The following is a 24,018-nucleotide window of genomic DNA, read 5'->3' as shown; positions in this document are numbered from 1 at the left end:
TGAATGATATTGAGACGAGTCGTCTAGGTCTCGGATGAGATTTAAAACCATGGGTCCATGGGGTACATTACATCCCTAGTTTCAATCACCAACTATAAATTCAAGTCATCTATCACAATGGGTCCCATCCAAGATATCTCCTGGATCCATGATCATGATGATTTCACCAATACATCTAAGCATGCTGCGGTTGTAAAAAGTTTATTTTTATTTCCTTGATCCAAGTACCCTATATCCACTTACCCGATTGACTCCATGGAGTCTGGGTCCATCTTCAAGTCCAATCAATAATGTGCTTTGGTCAACGTATACTACATCCTTGACCCTCCACAAGATAAAAATAAAATTAGAGATCTGCTATTGGCACCCCAACTTTTACATATTACATCTCAATTTATTAAATTATTTGTCACACCCTGGTTAAAAATTAAAACACACCATTCAGACATTATAAAAGTTTGGTTCAAGTTATTATTTCAACATTACAAAGCGTTATAAGACGTTGAAACAACTTCAACAGTTGTTTACAATTAGGATTAGGCCCATATAAAATCCTAAATTTAAAGGCTAGAAATCTATAATAAAAAAAAGAGAGAAAGAGTTTCTATTGGCACCCCAACTTTTACTTAATCTCAACCATTGACTTTTTTATTTAGTTTAATAAGGGTGTAATGAGTAAAAGTAGGTGTGCCACTAGAAGCTCTCTAAAAGTATTATATACAAAATGCTGTGGGAAAGGGATTTTAGTCCTGACTTCTGCTAGGACTGATTTTACCCATTGATTAGGCCTAATTTCAGAATTATGCAACAATGGTTTGGTCTGCTTTCTCATTGGTTAGCATACCATGGATAATATTGCTGCAAAAGCTTCCATGACCCCATAAACAAAATATGCCACACAGCACATTCTCAAATTTACAAAAGAGGGTCATTCTGTTGAAGTAGGATGTGTTGGTGTTTCTCCCAGTTTACTTGATTCTTGAATTAACTTCCTAATATCTTTTTGTTATCTAGAAAATAAGAAACTAGGATTGTTCAAACCCATTTATTATTCTTTCTCAAAGTCTAGTCCCATATACATATCAGTTCCATTCAGCATTCATGCATAGAAATTCAAAGTGATTCGGTTTGGCGGCATCCCTATCAATCTCTCGGTGTTATAATTGCCTGCATGGGATGGAGTTTATGAGTGGTGAGCAAAACTGTATCGACATTACCTTCCTCTCCCTCTTTCAGTTTCCACTCGAACTCCTGCACAAATCTACCAATAGCCGTGCAACAAATCAACGATGCCTGCAGAGATCCTGCGCAGACTCGCTTTCCTCCTCCAAAGGCCATTGTCTTGTAAAGATCCATAGGGTCATACTTGCTATCAAGAAATCTCTCAGGCTTCCATTCTTCAGGTGCATCCCATTGTTTCTTGTCCAAGTTGCATCCATAGATGTTGATTGCAACCTATGTGTATATTTCATCGATTAGTTTATTCGAAATAAAATCACCCCAACCCCAACAAGAAGAAAGATTTCATGAAAATATTATTCAGTACTACTCACCTCACTTCCAGCGGGGATGTGGTACCCTCCTAGTTCAGTATCTTTGTGTACGTATCTTAGAGGGATGAGTGAAACTGGCGAATACCTTCTAAGGGTTTCATGGAAAATGGCAGTTAAGTATGGCAGCTGAGAGAAATGTTCCTCTTTAAGTTTCTCTGATCCACAAACATTTTGAATTTCACGGTATAGGCGATCCTATAGATATTGGAATCGGAAAGAATTAGAAACATATAGAATTGGAAAGTTGAATGATGAGAAAGAAATTAGCAAACTTGTCGAGGAAATTAACAACCTGGCGGCTTGGATTCTTTGCAAGTTCGTACATGGCCCATTCTGTTGTTACAAGAACCGTATCTGAGGCCTCAATAATTGCCTCCCAAATCAACATAAGCAGTTGTTCATCCGTAAGAGATTTTGCTTCGGATAACAAGAAGTCTAGATAACAGTTTAATTCCTGTTTGAAATCCATTCTAGTTATAAACTTAGAATAAACATTAAAGTAGAAGATATATATATATATATATGGGTCCTGTTCAGCAACCTACTATTTACCCTACGTTTTGCCCAACGTGTTTTGTCCTACATGGGTTAGAAGTTTTGGAATAGGTTAATTTTTGGTGAGGATGATCTCTATGGTGAGGAGATCATCCTCATCCTCATCAAAAATCAGCCCATTCCAAAACTTCTAACCCCATTAAAAATGGTTTACAAAAAATGGACGGTCCAGGATTTTTCAACTTGTAAACATGAGGCTAGAAATTTCAGAATGGGCTGATTTTTGGTGAGGAGGATCTTCTAACAGTAAAGATCATCCTCACCAAAAATCAGCCCATTCCAAAACTTCTAACCCATGTAAGACAAAACACATTGGGCAAAACGTAGGGCAAATAGTAGGGTGCCGAACATTTCCCTATATATATATATATATGGGGGTGGATCATGGGACATATGTAAAAACATATGCAAAAACAATGGTTTTTCAAAATATTAGTTATAATTTTCGAATTGAACTGGTTTTTTGTGAGGATGGTCTCTATGATGAGAACATCCTCACAAAAAATAAGCTCAATCTGAAACTTCTAAGTCCATCAAAAGTGGTTGTTTACAAATTATTGGAAAAAAATCAATGGTCCACATTCAAAATCACTTTTGATGGGGTTAGAAGTTTCAGATTGGACTGATTATTTTTTTTATTAAGGATGATCTTCTCATCATAGAGATCATCCTCACAAAAAATCAGCTCAATCCGAAACTTCTAACCCATATTTTGAAAAATTACTATTACTACATTGTTTATATATATATATATATATATAATCATTGGATCAAAAGATAGAGACGAGCTACCTCTCCCGAAGAGATCCGTTTCCTCTGCTCCCCAATAAGGGCTTTCATTACTGCTTTCCTGCGCATATTCATCTTTTGGATGTTCATTTCCATGCTCTTATTAGGAATCCATCTTAAATATGGGAAGAAGTCTCTCCAATCTACCTCAATTGCACCCATCATTGGATCAATGACTAACACATCAAAGATCTCATCTCTTGACAGTGTAGTCTCAAGCCCATCCACATAAATGGAAGAGCCCACATCCTTACCAATGGCCTGAAAATTTAATTCGTTATTTCAATATTTTTTTGAGGTTTGGTTTTTCTATTTTTCAGTAGAGCACAATGTGAAGATCATTCAACAAAAACAAACTTACTTCCTTCAAAGCTAATCCAAAGAGTTCAGTCTTGAATATTTTTCTCAAGTTTATAGCTTGATGAGGGTTGTCCTTGGCATAAGTGTGCAACTGATGCGATAGATTCTCCATCATGGTGTCTCTGTGACCACGGTGTCGCTTCTGGGTTTTGAATAACATAGAAAAATGTATAAACTAAAATCTCCCCATGAACATAGAAAACATATTAATGTTACAGAGTTCTTTCTACTCAGGGTAGTTATAATTTTAAAAAATATATATCAGAAGAACGTTTATGGTGGCAAACCTGAGCATTGGCCCCCAAGACGCTTGTAAGGATGTATTTTTTTACCGTCTTGTGGAATTCGTTGTAGTCGCTTGTGGCAACCATAAACTTATCAAATGTGAGTATCTTCAATGCGTTTGAAAGCTTCCTTGTTGAGATTGATGAGAACCTAGTCACCATGGCCTGCAGGAGCCACCCAGATCGAGAATTACAACCATTCTAATGAATTGTTGAATTATATACTCAGAGTAGATCATCGTATAGATTAGATAACTAGGCACCACAATTGTAAACTTGGATAATGTATTCCTGAAAAGCGTTGAGGGTAAAATGAAGAAAATGGGAACCAAAATCAGCATTTTTTTCTTTGCTTTTCAATTTATTAGAGAAATTAATATATCCACATAGGAAAAAATAAAAGTGAGTGCATTTTTGGAATTTCATTACATTTCAAGCTTTACCTTGGTAAGGAAACATTGGGAATAGAAAGCTTCAAAATAATGTTAGTTCTTGCTTAATTGTTAGCAATTCCCCTCTTCTCTTGCAAGGTTTTGGCTTTAGCTTTTGTGGGAATCCAAAGGCAAAGTGCCCACCAAATGCTTTCAACTCCAAAAAGTGCTTTTGATGGGCAGTTAAACTAAGGATGCATTTGGTAAAGTAATTAGAAAGCACTTATATGACTTACCAAAAAAAATAGAGAGAGAGAGCTACAATAGTGTGTTTGGTTTGGACATATCAATAAATATTTTTATAAAGTTGAGTACTAGTAAAAGCTCTTAAGTGGAAGTTAATCAGTAAAAGTTTCTACTTTTTTTGCATGAAAACTGGGTCATGGGGATTCAAAACCCAATTGCTATAAATATCTTCTTAATGCTTTTTTTCTAATATAGGAATGACTCATGAATTCTTGGGTTCTTATGTCATTGCTGTTTTTTTTTAATAATAAGTGTAAAGATTTACTGATTAAGGAGAAAACGAAAGGAGGCCGAGATGTCCCCCAACAAGCACAACAACTAAAAAAACTGAAGAGAAAAACAAAGCACAAAGAGCCCTAAACACTGCCAACTAATTACAAACTACAAATAAGATCCCACTTGTTAGTGTGGCTCATCTAGGATTTATTGGGCCAAGAGCAATGATCTTGACCATCTAATATGAGAAAAAATAGGCCAAGAAAACTAGTCACATTCCTTTGAGATCAATACGTTTTTTGTATTTTACCTAAAAGATAGCCATGGTTTTATGCCAAGAGGTGAGCCCAAGGACCCTTGAGATCAATACTTGTTTTGCTACTAATGCCCTCTAAGGAAGCTTAGGGAAAAAAAAAATTCTCAAAAACATTTTTTCTGCTATTTTGAAATTTTTAGAGTAGTAAAAACTTTATTTTAAGAAAAAATCTTAGCATAAAGGAAACGAGTAAATTCTTCAAAGCTGAAAATACTGTAAAATATACAATCCAATTCAGTAGGATGGCTAGTCGTAGTGCCTTGGTTGCAGAATATCGGCACTCATATACCATAGTTTGACTCATTGAGTTTTTGCCTGAAATATCCATTGGTAGAACCCTTTAAATACTGGATTCCACCCGTTGTACATGAGACATGTCAAAATAGGACATTTTGGTTTTGTGTAATCAACCTCGAGATGCTACTATAAACTAGTGATGAAGATGGGAACAATTTGAAGTTCTTTACACCAATTGGGGGCTTACACTTTCTGAGTCAAAATGTGTCCAGTTGTTAATGTTAGTTGTCCGTGTATTGTAGGCTTGTCGAATAAGGTCGCAAATGTATGTCAATTTTAAAGATGGAATATTGTAAAAGAAGATTGGGTACTAAAATTGCAAACTATAGAGATAATGGACTAATCAAAAAGGAATCTTACCTTGTGGTCCTCATCTATGCTTTACATGTGGCTTTATACCATTAGATATTTATTAAAGAAATCTATATAATAAGTCTCCGCCTAGCCTTTCACCCTTACTAACGATCTCCGGCTCACCTCTTGGCATCCAAAAACATGATCCGATGCTTCAAGGTCGTAGAAGACGAAATCTTATGAATTTTGAAAAATAAAATAAAATAAAATAACTGATTTTTCACCGTTGAATTTCATTTTTAAGTTTGAGAGTTATGTGGGAGTTCAGTAGCCGTCCATTTTCAAAACCTTGGATCTAGTTCAAAAGAATTTTTTTTCTTTTATCTGAGTTTTTCGATGAAACTAGAGGACTGTGGAGTTGGATTTCTAATGTGGTAATCCAATTGAGCAAAATGACCCTTAGTAAGGCTCAAAATCTTACTATGTTAGTAAGGAAAAGGTTTTACATATTGTTGTGCTACGTGTGGCAATTATGATGAATAGTACGAAAAGAGAAAAAAAAAAAAACAAGAAAAAAATAAGAACACGCAGATTTAACGTGGTTCGGCAATGTGCCTACATCCACAAGAGTGAAGAGCTGAATTTTCACAATATGTCAAATTAAGGTTATATCATATGAATTTATAGTAAACCCTAATTGTACAATATGCATTAGAAAATTCCAATAATACCCATGTACCGTACCGCAGGGGTGTTGCCCCCGCACTCCCAACCTATTAATCGTCCCTAGCAATAAAACAGTAAATCATCCCAAAAAACAAGTGAATATTGTCGTTCCGTTCGGAATGCAACACTCCTCTCCGGCATCCACCTGCTTTCTCTATATACGTGCTCACTCAATATGAGCCACATACTACAACACATATAATAGAACACAATGGTGAGTCCCTCTCCCTTTATCCCCTACATAAAGAGGGTTTGAGATTTTACAAATATTGAAGACAACTTTTACCTTCATTGCCTTTCCACTTCTATTTGTATCCAAGAATGTCCTTACCCTCAAAGAGGATGCCCATGCCGTAGGCATGAGCAAACGGTAGTTTTTAATATGAATCTTTGGTTGGCTTGGATTTTGATCAATGGGTTGATCATACCATCCATCACAATCTTTGGGTAGCTAGTGGTCCTGGCGTATTCAATAACATAGATAGGCATCAAAATCGATACTTATATTCGATCTTGATTGTTGACATATTGGTGATGAAATTTTGTCAACGAAAGCTACCAATTGTGCTCAATAGCATCAGAAGCCTATCCACATGGCTAAAGCCCCATAGTCTTAAAACTCTTCGAATCAACTTGAAACTTGACCAAGTCTGCTAGACTTCATGATGGGGATATGATGACTGGTAGTCCACACCAGATGTAGTGGTACACCCCTGATCAAAATTCAGGGGTTTCGGGGGTGGGTGTTGTTAGTGATGTTCTTCAGAGATGATCCTTTGAAAAAGTTGCTTTCTCAATTGACTTTGTCAAGCGTTCTACAACCCTTTTTTTGGTTAGTTAATAACTTTTATAATTGACATTAACAAATAAATTTGTAGAAAAATAATGCTAGAAAATTAATTACAAAGTAATATGAAATGCAACCTATAGCCATCCCATTAACACAAAACTCAACCTTAATGTTTATAATCCATATGGCAATGGCATGCATCCAAGGGAGGATTTACAGTGGGGGTCGTGGGGGCACTTGCCGCCACAAGAATTTTTGAAGTCTATGGATTAGTGCACTATTGCATAAGAATTTAGCGGGGATAAAAAATTTTGCTACTATTGCCCCCACAAGAAAAAATTCCACTCTTAGTTGTCCCCACAACTTCTTTTTTTTCACCTTTAATTGTCCCCACAAAAAAAAAAAAAATTCTACTCTTGGTTGCCCCCACATGGGCAAAATCCTGGCTCCGCCCCTGCATGCATCATATATGAAACTAAAGAAGACAGACCATCACCATCTAGAAATTAGAGAAGTTAAGACTGGTGGAGGGGTCGTACCTCCTTGACCACATCAGTTGAATTGAGGACCACTACAGTTGAAGCTCCAGTCCTAATGGAGTAGATCGGCCCATAAATCTCAGCCCACTTTGTGAATGTTTGGTGGGGTTTCTTATCCTTCAGTTGCAGCAAATTCCCAATCAATGGAAGCCCAGGAACAGCTACAACATTCTCAAACAAAACCCACAAAATCACATAACATTCTGATTATTCTTACTTTAAAAAGAAAAAAGAAAATCCATTTATTTACCAGGCAAAGATGGATTTTTGGGTAATCTCTTGTGGTTGGATCCACGTTTAGTGAAGAAGAGCAGAAGTAAGAAACCCAGAGCAATTGTGACAAAAGGCAGTGCTGGGAAATAATGTTGAAGAGTAACAGTGATGAAGGCCATTGTTGAAGCTTTGGTGCTTTTGTTAATTTCAGTGAATGATATATTTATGCATAAGGAGAACAAACCTTCCAAATAAAATAAAAACAACAGAGATAGAAAGAGAGTGGGTGGTGACAAGGACAAATTGACAATCCTTTTGGGAACTCGAGATGCTTTTAAAGGATTAAGAAGAGATGCCAAGGCAAAAACAACAAAAAGACGATGGCTACCCTTTTTTGGAAGTTATTTAATGGAATCTCTCTCACGAACCTTCCCATCACACGCACCCACCGCATGGGTGGACTGAGCTGTTGGTGGTGGGTTGGTACAGTAATGGGAGTCCGACTTCGAAGCGGGAGGGTTATAAGACATATAGCATTTTGAATTTATTTCACACCCCTACGTTTCTGTCAAAATTTGAAATACCTCTTGAAAATGCCACATGTATCCAATGGAGAGCATCGGTACAGAATTTTGATGCAGCTTTTCTCCTTCAAAGGTTTTTCCAACTACTGAGACCCACCAATCGGCGTTTCCTTATCCTAGGTTCATTTTATTCTTGGTAGATACACTGTACATATTAATTGCTAAGAATTAAGGATTAATGTGACCACCAAATGGATATGAAGACTCGATCCAAACACTGAGTTGACATGGCAGTGCATAAAGAATTTTTTTAATTGTATCTCGAGAAAATAAATTTATGATTATCTATACACTGTTTATGATCGATCCAACATAGGCATTGTTGCACGACTCAATAGATATATTGAAATGGCAAAATGGGGATTTATAAAAAAGAGTGGAAACCATTGGTAGAATTAACCGAGGACAATATACACACATCATAGGTTAGGATTTACAAATTTCTTGGCGTTGGTTATCCCTAGGGATACATTCTTCTTGGGAATCCCCAAAAATCATGTTGATGGAAAGCTATAACCCGTGGATTGAAACTAAATTTCCGTTCCTTACTTGCAATCAAAGCCTATGATGACTGAAAATTTGTCACAATTTAACTTGATACAATGATTGAAAATATTTACATTTATCATAGAATTAGAGTCTACACATCATCCCTTTATTACGAGGCAAGAGCATATATAATGGAAGTGTTAGTGCGTTTGTTTATGTCAGACTCAGTAATTTTATTTGTTTTGAGTACTCCAACGAATTAGCTAACAGATGCATTTAGTGTATTAGAAGTCAAAAATCAAGTTAATTGTTGCTAGTCTTTTAGTTAGTCAAATTAACATGTTAAATTCCACAAATTCTCAATTCAAATGATATTTTTGAAAAAAGAAATGTTGAGTGTGGAATAACATATGTATTGGAGATGATAACGAGTTTATTTGTTTGTTAGCATGTGTAAAAAGGTGTCTATGTGGCACTTTTAACGTCTAATATTTAACATTTCCAATGGAGGTGCTCTAAAAAAAGAAAGAAAATAAATCCCTTTGCAATTAAAGGATAAAAAAAGAAAGAGAGTGTAATCCCTTTGGGATTAAGAGGCAAAATAAGAAAGAAAATAAAGTTGAAAGGATATTAATGAAAAATGGATAGAAGAGATAATGCATTAAAATTAGAAGGTAGTTATTGAAAAGGGAGAGAAGAGGAAAAAAAAATGTATTCTTAAAAAGGGGATAGAAAAATGAAAGACAATAAAATTATGGGTATTCTTAAAAAATATGAGAATAAAAAATAGAATAAAATTGAAAGTTGTCCTCGATATACATTTTTTATGAAGGATAAAGATTGAGATAGAGGAGATAACTGTCATATATTTATAATATAGATTTTAAGAATATGTGTAGGTTCCATTCAATTTTTTTTTAAGAGTTGGTTAGCTAATTTGTGTCACCTAACTTAGTTGATAAAGTCTTTGAGTGATGATATTGGACACTTGGGTTCAAATCTTGCTAACACCGTAAGTTCTTAGAAGATATTTTTATTAATAAAATTTTATTTTCTCTAGCAAAATCTTATATTGAGAATGAAAATTTTAAACATTCATTTTGTATAAAATGCTTCTCATAAATTAGGCATATCATTTAATGGTTAAATCATTGGTAGTGCAATTTATGATTCTTTAAAAATAATCCTATTTTTTTAAGCATTTTGTTGTTGTGTTTTGATCACGTTTCTCACTTTAGTAGGAACTAGAAGAGTAACCATGTGAAGTAAAAAAACAAGCTTCCAAGTTTTCGGGGATAAGATTGATTTCATTAGGCATTTGCGTTCAACACTGAGCTGAATTGATTTCTAACCCAAATGGAATTGGAACAATATATGATACAGAAACTCATGATTTCTTCTTTGGGAAATCCTGAATTGATTTCATTGGGCATTTGTATTTAACATTGTGCTAATGTGGTAGAGCAAAGAGATTTATAGATTTTTTTCCTTGTATCTTGAGGAAAGAAATCTATGATTCTTTGTGCACTATGTCCACAGTGTTGAATGCCATGTCCAACGATGTTAGTGTAGAACGACTCTTCTTCTTTATAGGTTTCCATTCCCTAAAACTTAAAAAACCTGTTAAATTGATTAAAGAAAAACACTCAAATACAATTCAACTGACATGGAATGCGCACAAAGCATAGATATTTTTCTTCACGATACACAAGAAAAAAGAGTCATACTGGAGTGACATTAAAACCAAAATCGAATTCGCACATTGCTGATGTGGAAGTGCACCTAGAACCATAGATGGTTTTCATTGTATCTCGATGAAAAGCATCTATGGCTCCATACACAACAATGTGTGAATCAATGTAATTTTTAATGTCACTTCAGCATTTTCCAAGAAAAAAATCTATGGTTTTGCAAACATTCCAAGTCAATTCAAAGTCTTTTTTTTTCATTCAGTCTAGCATTATTCAAAATTAAAACATGAGTATTGGTTTTCTAACTAGAAAGTCTTCACTTGGTTAACTTGGCACAGACACGGAACCATAGATCTTTTGCTTGGGATACACAATTGCACATCTTTTATGAAGAGTATTGACTTAGGCGGTGTTTGTTTGCACTATTTTTCAGCGCTTATTGCTGAAAAAAAATAAATTCAGCACTTTTGTCAAAATAGCGCGTTTGTTTACTCTATATTTTCAGCGCTTATTGCTGAAAATAAGTGAAAAAAATTCAGCATTATTTTGATGCTAAAAAAGAGTGCTGAAGCGGTAAGCACTTCGTTTTTTTCAACACGGACAAGTATGCCCTTTGTTGTTTTGAGCATAGACAAGTATGCCCTTATTCTTATAAGGATATTACCTCTTATATTCCACGAATAATATAAACACCCCACAAATTAATAAACCCACACCATAGCTAAATTATTTTGTCTTATATGGGTTAAAAGTTTTGGAATGAGTTGATTTTTAATGAGGATGATCTCTACAATGAGGAGATCATCCTCACAAAAAATCAGCACATCTTAAAACTTCTAACCCTATCAAAACAAGTTCAAGAACCGTAAATTGTCTTTTTTTTTTTTTTTGAAAACTATTTTTGACGAGTTAGAAGTTTCAAAATAGACTGATTTTTTGTGATGATGATCTCTAGACTATATAGACCATCCTCACTAAAAATTTGCTCATTCCAAAAACTTTAGCCCATATAAAACAAAACAAAAAATGGTTATAGTGTGGGTTGCCCTTATTAATTCATAGGGTGCTTTTATAATTATACATCTTTCATTTCCATCGAAAATTATTAATCCAAAATTAAGTTCTTTTAAAGTTGATTTCAAAATTTGGTGATTTGTATGACATTATTATTTTTAATTTGAAATTTGTGGACTTTTATAAATAGAAATTATTATTTATAAATTGAAGATTTGAGTATTATTTATTATTTAAAAATAACTTATATTTTAATTTTATAAGAAATAATATATTTTATTGTGTTTGATAATAAATAAGCATTTGAAACATGCAAACAATGTATAATATGATTGTAAGGGTAACAAAGACAATTTATTAGTTTCAGCAATGTGTAACAAACATGATTCAGCATCTAAACAAACAATTTTTTCAACACTTAAATTCAGCGCTTAATGCTATTCAACACTTATTTTTTTCAGTTTAACAAACAACACCTTGGTAAAGACTTTCTAGTTAGTAAATCATTATTCAATTTCCATTCTCTTTATCTCTTCCTTGTTAGTGAAAGAGTGCTGATTTTTTAATTAGAGAGTCTTTATTCAATCTGATGTGAACCATAGATCTTTTTTCTCAGGATACACACCCATCTTTAAAGATGAGTAGTTATGTATCTCGAGAAAAAGATTTATGATTTTGTGACCATGCCACGTCAGATCAGGCGAAGACTTTTTTAAGTTAGAAAATCATTATTCTTGGTGAAATAAAAGGTCCAAGGGGCATAAAGACCATTTTCAACACCAACAAAATTCACTCCGTTGCTTTAAATAGAACAGAGCTTTACACCATAGATCTCAACCCAAGTTCTCTTTATACACTCTACTGAAGTTGAAACTACTCCCTCCCTCCCAATCCTTGTTTTCTGAACTTCGTTACTATTTCTCCATCCACAAAAAAAAAATATTTTAAATGATAATATTACCCTTCATATGTAAGGATTCATGAATTATTAAAAACAAATAAATTAATTAATTATGTTAAACACAAAATACCAATATTACTTATTTATGAAAGACAAATTAAATACTCCTCATTTGCAATGGGCGAGGCACAATTTCTTTATAAACAAAAAAATAAGGGTTAACTATTGTATACAAAAAATATTGTACACAAAGTCTATCACTACCAAGAGTGCAAAATATGTATATTAAAAATCAAAAATCAAGGTAGGTTTCTTTTACTTTTTCTTTACAATTAGGCTCTTAATTAACAAATAAGATTACAAAAAATATCACAGAATTTTTTTTTGACATTTTTGAATAATATATTGTTTAAAATAATATATTTTTAAATAATTAAAAAAATAACATTGAGTAGAATATGGCCCTGTTGGTCTTTTTTATGTTATTTTAGAACGCAATAGTTTAAAAAAAAAGGTGGGAGAGCCTACTATGATTTTCAGGTTGACATTATACAAATAGAATATAATCTTTAAGATCCGATTAAAAAATAATGATACTTTTGTCATTTAAAATAACTAATATATTAATGTTGTTGGACTTCTTATTTTCAATATCTTTGCATCAAATAATTATATGTCTGCAATATCTACTCAATCAAAGTAAAGGTGGGATAATCTTGTCCATTAAAAGTTTAATTGGTTGGTGCAAGGAGAATTCATAACGAAGTTCAAAAGGGATTGAAGAGAATTGTTCAATTTTTTCGGAGAAACAATAAACAATACTTGGGCTTGGAGTTTGCCTCCTCGTAAGCAAGCTTGTCAATGAATGGTTGAAAATTCAATCCAAATTCAGAGTTGTATTAAAAAAATCAGATATTATTATCCAAAACTTTGAATATTGGATTCAAATAAAGTTTTAGATTCCAAAGAATTTTGGAGACGGATTCCAATATTAATGTATATGTTTCAATAATATTCGATTCGAATGTCATATATAATATACATTAAATTCAAAAAACATTAAAATCAGATTTTCAGCTAAGAAGCCCTCAATTTCTCAACACCTTAACCTTCTTTAGGAAATCATCGGTTTCTTTATTTATCAAAAACTCCACCTTATTTTATTTCCCAGTTAAAAAAAAAAAATTCAAAAATAAAAACATACCCTTTCTTCCCCTGCTATCTTATTCTACAATGTTACCCTTTCCAAGCTTTTAAAACACAAAAACAAAGAATCTTAATTATTAGATTGCAAAGACAAATAGATATCAAGGAACTCTTCTATTTGCTGAAGTTCAAATTAGATATCTGATAAGATAATCAAATTCAAATTCAATGATGTTTTAGGGATATACCATGGATTGAATTCGGACATCAAATAATTTTTTCGGATTCAAATTTAAATATAGTTGTATCCAAATCGATAAGTATCTACTTGCAAGCATGCACATTTACATACACTTTGAAATGGAAACTAAACCTTAATAAGGATTGAGCTGAGAAGAAAGAAATGGATATTATAAGATCTAAAAGAGATGAAACTTGAATTTGCTAAAAGAAAGTCCCACTCCAAGAATTATCAGCTTTGAACCTTTCCACGACTTTCCCCATTTTTCGACTTTGCTTTAGAGGGTGAGACCAATAAGTACATATACATTATACAGATCGTTCAATCGGGGTAATTTTGTAATTTGGAGATGCACTCAATATACAGATTCTGTAAAACACAAGATTGGTTTTATTTCCTTAAAACAAAGTAAAGATATTAAAACTGTACATTATTAGACATAAAGTTAAAAACATAATGGCCAAATTTACAAGAAACTTATCACTAACCAACACTTGTTAATCAAACATTAATCAGTTTCATGATCTGGGGCTTGAGAGTACCAAGCAGGGAACTTTCCCATCGATCTGAGAAGCCTTGTGAAAGGAGAATCCAACATTCTAGCTTTCTCTTCTTCTTCCATCTCCTCTATTGTTTTCGGCAATCCATCTGGTTTCGGGCAAGGATTCTCTCGTTGATTCTCCAAATTCGGTGGATTCAACGATTCAATCTTTTCGTTCTTCTTTGTACGGATCGCTGATATACCATGAACACAGTCTATTAGAGATTTCACTCCTCCTGATTGTATAATTAAGTTCTCTACATTTTCTTTCGACATCTCTTCCTGCGAAAGATTACAAAATCCAAGTAATTAGGGCTAAATTTCTGTTATTAGATTATGGATTTATAGATTTATAGAAAATTACCTCAAGATTCTTCAGTTCGAAGTAAGCTCTCCAACATTTGTACGAATCGTCTCCTTCGAGCGTTGAACAATAATCTAAAAATAAAAGCGTGAAAAAAACAGATCTGAGACTCCCAATCGGAAATTATTTTCTAGAAAATCATAAATACCTTAAAAAAAGGCCAAGAAATCTAACGAATTAGTCTACCAATAATGAATTTCTTGAACAGAATAGAGAAACTACATGAAAACCATTAGATCTACTTATTTGCTCCGATTTCAATCGAAAAAAGGACAGAAAAACTTTTTTGCCCCAATTTCAATAGGAAAAAATACCAAAAAACTTGAAAGATGAGAGATTTTAAGAACCTGCAAGTTCGTTTTCGGCTTTCTGGATGATAGCAGGCTCTTTAACACCTCGATCGATTTTGCTTCTGCTGAAAGGCTCAAGCTTTGGTATGTAAGCATGGCTTCTTGAAGAAGAACAAATCGTCGAAGTTGCTCTCGAAGATTTCGAACAAGGAAGATCGATTGATTCGAAAAGAACAGAAGAAGATGAAGGAAGAGGAACTGATATTATCATGGTTGGCTTTTGAGGTTTATCTTTTACAAGATAGATTTGAGAATTAAGGATGAACTAACGTTAGATATATAGGATATATTTTTTTTTAAAGACAAATTACGAGTCTTTGAAGAAGATAACGATGAGAAGACAGAGACATTATTTTTTTTTTTTATTGACAGTGTCTAACTTGCGCTTTAAGTGATGTATAAAACTTAAGTAGCACCAAATGGATTCTGCCACGTGTAACTAAGTAGTACATCTCTCGTAGAGTGTTGAAGGTGCTCCGGATAAGATGCGCGCAAGATAGCATGAGTCGGTTCGAAAACGCGGCGAGGTGATTCGGAACGGGTCATACGGTGGGCGCAAAATATCTTCTCAATATTTCTATAAAGTGACTGTACAGTAGACTGCGTTGAACACTGAAATGACGTGGAGGTGTCCACATTACCGTAGATGCCTTACTCGTGTATCTCGAGGAAAAGTATCTATATTCCGTATTCACACCTTCACGTCAGCTCAGTTTCAAGCGCAGTGTCCTGTTATGTCACTGTAGCATTTTCTCTATAAATATCTTTTGCTGTACTTCTGGATCATCCAAAGAGGCTACGCATGTGGAAAGCGACAGGAGAACGAGTTGAGCGGTGGTCCATCCAAATCGTCGAGGACTGTTACCAAATTTCTGTGCCAAACTGATGAATCAATTGGTATGGCGCCACTGGTACTGCAAAATTACCTAAAATGGAAACTTTTAACCTTTAGAGTTTTCTCTCCACCAACCAATCACACTTGCTTTTACAATACACATGGCGTCATGCCATTGGCAACAAATGTGTACCCAACTCCATATATATTAGTTAGCCTGATGGTTAAGGGTGATTTTACCACACATTATAATATGAATTTACACCATAAATAATTTTATTAAAAATCACACCATATGTCCACAGATGCAACAATGAAAAATATAATGTGAATTTATATTATAATGGTGTGATAATATCATTCTTTTATTTTACTATTGTAATTATATATATATATAGGTCCCGTTCAATGGCTAACTTTTTGGCAAAACATTTTTTAAAACATGAGTTAGAAATTTTGGAATGAGCTGATTTTTGGTGAGGATGATCTCTACGGTGAGGAGATCATCATCACCAAAAATCAGCCCATTCCATAACTTCTAACTCATGTTTTGAAAAATGTTTTGCCAAAAAGTTTGCCATTGAATGCTATATATATAGGGTCCCGTTCAGCAACAAACATTTTGGCAAAACATTTTTCAAAACATGGGTTAGAGGTTTTGGAATGGGCTGATTTTTGGTGAGGATGATCTCTACGGTGAGGAGATCATCCTCACCAAAAATCAGCCCATTCCAAAACTTCTAGCCCCATGTTTACAAGTTGAAAAATCATGGACCGTCCATTTTTCGTAAACCATTTTTGATGGGTTAAAAGTTTTGGAATGGGCTGATTTTTGGTGATGATGATCTCCTCATCGTAGAGATCATCCTCACCAAAAATCAGCTCATTCCAAAACCTCAAACTCATGTGTTTGCCAAAATGTTTGCCTAATTTTTGTTGCTGAACATTTCCCTTATATATATATGTATAACTTTTTGACAAAACATTTTTCAAAACATGAGTTAGAAGTTTTGGAATCGACTGATTTTTGGTGAGAATGATCTCTACGGTGAGGAGATCATCCTCACCAAAAATCAGCTCATTCCAAAACTTCTAACTCATGTTTTGCCAAGAAGTTAGCCATTGAACGGGACCCTATATATATGTATATATATAGGGTGACGTTCAATGGCCAACTTTTTGGCAAAACATTTTTCAAAACATGAGTTAGAAGTTTTGAAATGGGCTGATTTTTGGTGAGGATGATCTCTACGGTGAGGAGATCATCCTCACCAAAAATCAGTCCATTCAAAATCTTCTAACCCATGTTTACAAGTTGAAAAATTGTGGATCGTCCATTTTTTGAAAACTATTTTTGATGGGGTTAGAAGTTTTGGAATGGGCTGATTTTTGGTGATGATGATCTCCTCACCGTAAAGATCATCCTCACCAAAAATCAGCCCATTCCAAAACCTCTAACTCATGTTTTGCCAAAAAGTTGGTCATTGAACAGGACCCATATATATATATATATATATATGCCAATAGAGTTGTGACAATCTTATGCCCTTTTCTAAACACTCTTTCTACACTCCCTTCACAAAATTGTGGTTCCTTTGCTTTGAGAATACAAGGACAAATATTTATGATTTTGTACAATTCAATGAAGAAAGTCTACAAAACAAGAGAGTCAGATTATTAGGACTCGTATCCAATATCTTCTAAGTTTTTTTCTCATGTGTTTTTATAATTCTATTATTTTTATTATATAAGTTTTCAGCTTTCAATTTTCACTTTTGATTCCATAACTCAAATCTTTTTTTCTTTTTTCTTTTTGGCTTATTGTGGGTATACCCACATTTTGGGTGAGACTAATCCCATGGTCACACAAACCGCCCCCTTGAAAATTCCTACGTGCAATTGATTGAGTCGAGGGTCAATTGGACCCTGGAAGGTGGTCGTAAGGAATTCATTCCTTCGTTGGATTTAAATCCACCTTTCATTGTTCTTATCTTTTATTGAATCTCTTTCCCACTCTTAATAGATAACATGATTTAGTCCTTTAATCTTTCTTTATTTAATTTGATAATTGATATCCTCTTTAACCTTACTCATGTAAGGTCTTTTTTCTAACATGTCCAAAAACGTGAACTTCAAATAATACTTTATTTATGGTAGCTTGTGTATTATTATGAAGGAAATTTTTTTATTGTAATAGACACATCCAACACATCTACCAAGGGTCTGTTTGTTACAGTTTTTTTGACTCAGGAGGATTTTTGGGCTTTGAGCGGAAAAAGCGGGCACGTTTGTTTGTAACAGCTTCCGCTTCAACAGCTTTTGGGGTAAGCCTAAAACTGTATTTTGAGAAGCTTTGCTGGAGCTGCTTTCGCGCCAGAGCCACTTGAGAAGTCAACACCGAAAAATGTATGGGGTGAAATGATTCATTCTTCTTAACGCATCAATTAAACAATAGAATCAATTTGACCTTGTTTTACTATTTTTTCGCCGGCTTTTGTAACAATTAAGATTCTCCTAGACGCAACTTCTTAGACTTTGAGCTTCTGCTTCTCCAAGACAAACATAAGCTAGAATCAGTAACAAACAAACCCTAAGTTTTTCTAGATTGCCGGACTACTTAATTACGATCAACCTATGTACCCACTTGTCACTCTCCCTTAAAAGGACTACTTTATAACTTTCAATCTGTAAGTTGGTTTACAGTCAAAAGAAGACTGTTACAATTTTACCTAAATTATCTACTGTTTTTTTTATAAAAAGCATAAAAAGAGTCACATTACCAAGAAAAGAATGAAAGAGATTCTATTATTTAAGTACTGTGGGCAGTGCAAGTGAAGTCCCTTTTGCTTTCAATATAGCAAGCAAGGGGTCAACTTTCTTCTACCAAGGAGCATTGAAATCCTATCCTGCTTTTGTTATCTTTCTTATGTCTTTTTACTGTTTTTCACACTTGTTTTTCATGCAAGTTGTTTCTCTTTATTGTTAATAATACATGTGCATTGCTAGATGCCTAAATTATCAAACTACCTAATATGGATCAATCAATCTATCCACATGTAAAAAAAAATCTATTTAGATTTTTAATGCAAAACTTTCAACCTGTAAGCTTGGTTAATGATAAACAAAACCTTTGAATTTTACATTATTTTTACCTAAATTATCTATTATTTTTCAAAAGGCAGAAAAGAACCATAATAGTGATAAAAGACAGAATGAAATATAAATGTGCATTGCAAATGCATCCCCTGCTTTCAATATAACAAGGGAACAACTTAATATCTAAGACATTTTTTGCCCCACACGATCAAAATCTATGAGCCATAGGAGGAGTGTATAATTGAGCAAGACATCTAATGCTGCATCCATAAACCCGGTTTAAGGAACGAGGAATATGCTATCCACATAACTGGGATATTGCAGATGTACAAGTTCTGGCTTTTTCATAATTTATATATCAAATAAGAGCAATGTTAGAACACAAATCCACATGAATATAAATAATAATTCTCGTGTTCATTTACAGATTACGATTCCAGATAATTCTTGTGTGCAACTACAACAACATTGATGGTTTAATGGTCAGAGAGCTGCCTACCGACTAGAAAAGGCTGTTATATTGGTTAGTGAGAGATTCCCTGAGGTCAGAATAAAGTCCATAGAGAGAGTACTGCCGGAGATTTTTCACTTCATACCAGGAATTGAGCACCTCATCGTTCTTATCTGTGCCCGAGAAAGCCAATTGTATTCCAAGGCTGCAATCGACGGAACCCCCTTGACTTTTACAGGTAGAGGCTCCAATTGCACAATCCTGTTGATTAAGACAGATAAAAGACGAATTCCCAGAACATGAACCACAACCATCTTTCTTCCAAAACAGGTTCTGCAGCGTACCCTTCTGGAATTCAAGTATCTGTTCACACATGTACACTAGTTTTAGACAATAAGGATCAAAAGGGAAACAAAATAATACTACTCGTGCTTATATGTAAGGTTACCAGAGTAAAGCTGGTTATGATGTAGCTACTATCTGCAACAAAAACTGGGGGTGATCTTGCTGCATATTTCCGTCCAGCAAATGCTACCATGTACCCTCCATGCATACTCTAGGACATTAAATAGAATCACAGTAATCAATCAAATCATTTCTTATACAAATAAACATCACAAAGATTGCTTCATTAAATTGTACCTGTTTAAATTACTCATAACATTGACAAATACAACAGAAATACACATGGATGATAGAACTACTAGCCCACACTTGGTACACTTAAAGTTTGAAGTTTATGTTGGCTAGTTGCCTAGAAGATTGTCTAAAATACGAAATAGTCACGAAATCTAAGAGAGCATGCTTGTTTTTCTTGGTTAGGAGCGAGCGTCCATGAGAGATGTGAGATGTCAAACAAACAATAATGGCTGAGACACCAGGGACAATGATGATGAATGAGAGGGGAAACAATATATAATAGGTCTGCAACTGTAAATTGACTAAGAATAACTCCTTACATACTACTTGAAAGCAGAGTACCAAGCTTAAGTTTATCCGTTTTAAGTTTATTTCTGCCAGACATGCATCCCTTGATGGTGAAACTGTCTTGGAGTGATAAGGGAGAAAAAATGAGGAAGCTCATTCAAAACTGACTATGGCCAATAACTGAATATTAGTTATAAACTCACACGATGAAAAATATCAGTTATAAACTCAAAGCATCTTTAAACTTCAAGTTGATGTAAGCTTAAATAATATTACACACGGAAAATACGAGCTCATGAGTAAGAACTCATCCCATATGAATCCAAACTACAATCACTGAACACACGCATATTTCTGAGGTCCGTCTAGGCTCCTACTACCAGATCTGTCAGGTAGCACCTTTTCATACTCCAAGATTTTAAAGCTTCCACTGCTGCCCTCCTTCAGCACTGTGGTCTCCCTCACGGTTTAAGTTTCATTACATTTCAGAATGTTTTGGCAGAGCATTCCGCTTTTGGTCTGTACAAGAATGAAACATTGACCCTAATAGATTGCTTCGGATTGTCTCAGGTTATTTTTGTCAAGACCGTCTCAGTTTTTCGCTTAACTGAAACATTGTCTCGAAATGAAATTTTAAACCTTGGTCTCGCTTACCATGATTGCCAGCGTAAACAAGTTATCCCCTCCACTTGAATGTTGATGTTCCTATAGGACTTCAGACTTGCTATATTTCCTTTCTACTTGAATACCTTTTTCTTTATAGGATCTTTACCAGTGGCGATGTTAGAGGAATGTAGGCTTGGAATTTTTCCAGTAATTTATTAGGGAATCTAGAGTGAAGACAGATTGTGATCTAAATAAATTTTGATTCATCAAAATAACAGAAATTTTTACAAGTTCCACCATTAATTCTTATCTCAAGCCATAATCCAAAAAAAACTCAAAAAGAAAATTACCAAAAGCGGATCCTAATCAACCAAATGCAAATGGCACCAACAAAACAAAAGGAACATAAAACCAGATAGTCAAAATCATGTAAAGACTTAAACCCTAGAACTCGATAGACATAAACTGATGTTTAAACAAGGTAATAAATTCAAATGAATTTTAAAAAACAGAACGATTAATTACATACTGGGGAGAAGGTGCTGCTGTTGATGGAAAGGAGAGAGATTTCATCGACCTTTGGCCTAAACATAGCAAGTTGAGCATTTATGCTGGAAAGGGAGAGGCGTTGATCACAGGGTGAAAGCTGTGTCTGCTCGAAAAAGAACGATTCTTTTGTAGAGAATGCAATCCCAAATGTAAAACCGTCTGATTTCTGGATCTTTACATCCGAGCAGGGATCATAAACGTTATTTGTATCCAATGCATCGGTACCCATCATCATCACCATCATTACGACCACCAACGCTACCATTGTTTTCATGATAGATTCTCTGCTTTAAGCTTTCTCTGTGTCAGCTTCATCAATAGGAAAAGCAACAGCAGGTATCTTAAGATACCGAAAAGAAATATATTGAACTTTGCAAACTGAATTCTGAAGAACTAACCAAGGAAAAAACGAAACCCTATTGTGGACTCCCAATGTCTAAAAAATCTAATAAAAAATACTTAATCATATACATAAGAAGGTCAGCCGCGTGGACTGATACGTTTTAGGGAAAATAGAACGTCATAAGAAGCTCAAAAAAATCTAACAATCCAATAGAAATAAATGATTTGAACCCTAAAATTCGTAAATTTACACAAAATCAACTCTAAAGTCTTCTTCTTCTTTTTTTCTTCTTATTTGCATAAATGTTAGCTTATTACAGTATGAGTTTTTCAGAGATGATCGGTTTATGATTTGTGGAACTAGTTTTAGTTTCCTATCCAATAGATTTAATGAATTAAGATACAAAATGGATTCAGGAAACTAACTCAAATATTCTGCCGAGTCTGGAACAAACTGAAACACATCAATGATCTACTACAATCGAGCTTCAAATCGGTGCAGTTTCCTCTCAAAATGATCGAAAAATCTAATCTTGATGGACGACTGCAGCTTTTAATGAATTTTCATCAATGAATCTGTTATAAATAAAATTTCAAAGAGAGAGTAAATCTTGAAAAAGGGAAGAAATCAGGAAGAAAAAAACCCTAATCTCGTATCCAAGTAAGTTTTGAAGATGAAAGAGAATGGAGAAATTACATTAGGATGTTATTAAAGAAAATTTTCTTCGAATCAAAGTTTTCTTTTCTGTAATTTTTCTTTGGAGGGAATGAAACCGCGTAAAACGCTCGAATCGATTGTATCGGCAGGGCAGGTGGATCTTCTACTTAGAAACGGTTATGGAAGTTAAAGAGAGTTCCTTTCATATGAAATTGAAACTGAAATTTACCGTAATACCCTTATTTGTCATTAAACAAATAACAATAGCTGTTTGCTAACGCTTAAAACCGACGCCGATTTATGGAGAGAATCAAGCGTTGTAATTGGAGGGGGATGTTTATACCCACAACCGTACGTGGAGTCGTAGTAGCGGTCGAATTTTATTATATAAATATAATAAAACATAACAATATATCCTATTCTTCTATAGTTTTGCGGGAATAACAATTGAGACAAAAATGGGTCGGATATTAGTTGATCTCCCTTGAATTGAGTTGAATACGGATCCATCCCTATATTTGTTTGGATTTGAATCATATAATGCTTTCTAAGTTATATTTTTATATTTGTTAAGATATTTTATTTTCAACGAACAAATGTTGCCCATAGTGACCAAGGCCTTCCTCTAAAAATGATGAGGTATTGAGTTCAAATTATATCTTTAATGATATTTCTTGAAATAACTTTAAATGATTTAAAATTATCTAACCTGAATCAATTATTCAATCGGACTGGATCGGATCCATATATGAGTTTGATAAAACAAAATGATTTGAATATGATTTTATCTAGTAGGATTTGAATTAGATTTGGATCCAAATAATAAATTTGAATATGGATAAAGTCATATCTGACTCAAATCCGACCCGGTTTACACACCCCATTTTATTACCTTTTCTCTTCTCTCACATATTCATAAAAAACATTTTTTTTAAGAGTTTCATTTAAAATACGTTTTTTAACTATATAAAGATTAAAACAATAAAAACAAATAACTTTTTCTCACATTTTTTACATTGTAAACACATATTTTAAAATATTTTTTTTTTGTTGGTCTTATGATATTTTGTGATTTAATCTAGGATTTGATGATAATGTATCAATATTATGATTTTTAAATTATAATTTTTCAATAATTCATTATTTTTCTCAATATATATATTGCTGATTAGACTTTTTTTTAGCATCATAAAATGTATAATTATGTGTGAAAAAATGTCATCAGAAATAGATATTCAACAATATTTTTTTTATATTAAAAACTTAGAATAATATATAATGTATATTAATTACATTTTAAATATATATTTTTTCATAATTTTTAATATTTATTCTTTTATATTTATCAATTTTTTTTTTAATTTCTTCTCATTTATTTTCCATTTTCTCCAATTTTTTATGAAGTTTTTCAATCCCATTTTAAATCCGCATCAAGACTTAGTGACTATGTTCTCCCCCTCCCCTCCCTTTAATTTTATTGTCTTTCCTCTCCCTCCCCCTTTTCAATGATACCCTTTAATTTCACCATCTTTCCTCTTTTACCCATTTAACTCTCAAGAGGATGCCCGTTTAAAGGTTCCTAAAACTGAAACAAATGGTCCCACATAAGTGAATTGGGTCTATC

General features: G+C 33.8%; 3 protein-coding genes across 4 annotated transcripts; all 3 read right to left on the bottom strand.

The window, feature by feature from the left end:
* Positions 1–1,031: 1,031 nt before the first annotated feature.
* Positions 1,032–8,096, bottom strand: GA3 (GA requiring 3). Its single transcript, XM_086424945.1, has 8 exons — positions 7,647–8,096; positions 7,397–7,557; positions 3,545–3,706; positions 3,259–3,399; positions 2,901–3,158; positions 1,846–2,007; positions 1,554–1,748; positions 1,032–1,455 (listed from the first exon to the last, which is right to left on the bottom strand). Exons 1-8 carry the CDS (start codon positions 7,786–7,788, stop codon positions 1,144–1,146), a joined length of 1,533 nt encoding a protein of 510 aa, XP_086281071.1. The 5' UTR covers positions 7,789–8,096; the 3' UTR covers positions 1,032–1,143.
* A 5,946-nt stretch (positions 8,097–14,042) lies between these two features.
* On the bottom strand, positions 14,043–15,225 carry MEE14 (maternal effect embryo arrest 14). Its single transcript, XM_086424940.1, has 3 exons — positions 14,928–15,225; positions 14,581–14,654; positions 14,043–14,498 (listed from the first exon to the last, which is right to left on the bottom strand). Exons 1-3 carry the CDS (start codon positions 15,139–15,141, stop codon positions 14,184–14,186), a joined length of 603 nt encoding a protein of 200 aa, XP_086281066.1. The 5' UTR covers positions 15,142–15,225; the 3' UTR covers positions 14,043–14,183.
* Positions 15,226–19,213: 3,988 nt separating this feature from the next.
* Positions 19,214–22,624, bottom strand: LOC147409046 (uncharacterized). 2 transcript variants are annotated; one of them, XM_086424935.1, is made up of 5 exons: positions 22,434–22,624; positions 22,163–22,312; positions 21,375–21,703; positions 19,761–19,868; positions 19,214–19,675 (listed from the first exon to the last, which is right to left on the bottom strand). In XM_086424935.1, exons 3-5 carry the CDS (start codon positions 21,666–21,668, stop codon positions 19,364–19,366), a joined length of 714 nt encoding a protein of 237 aa, XP_086281061.1. In that variant the 5' UTR covers positions 21,669–21,703; positions 22,163–22,312; positions 22,434–22,624; the 3' UTR covers positions 19,214–19,363. The 2 variants fall into 2 exon arrangements, with proteins under 2 accessions (XP_086281061.1, XP_086281058.1); XM_086424932.1 differs by having other exon boundaries at positions 22,163–22,624.
* Between the last annotated feature and the right edge of the window lie 1,394 nt (positions 22,625–24,018).

Source organism: Akebia trifoliata, chromosome 2 (assembly GCF_017979445.1).
Source record: "Akebia trifoliata isolate Shusen 1 chromosome 2, ASM1797944v1, whole genome shotgun sequence".
NCBI lineage: Eukaryota > Viridiplantae > Streptophyta > Magnoliopsida > Ranunculales > Lardizabalaceae > Akebia > Akebia trifoliata.
Note: the sequence above shows the minus strand (reverse complement) of the source record. Positions and strands in the feature narration are given on the sequence as shown.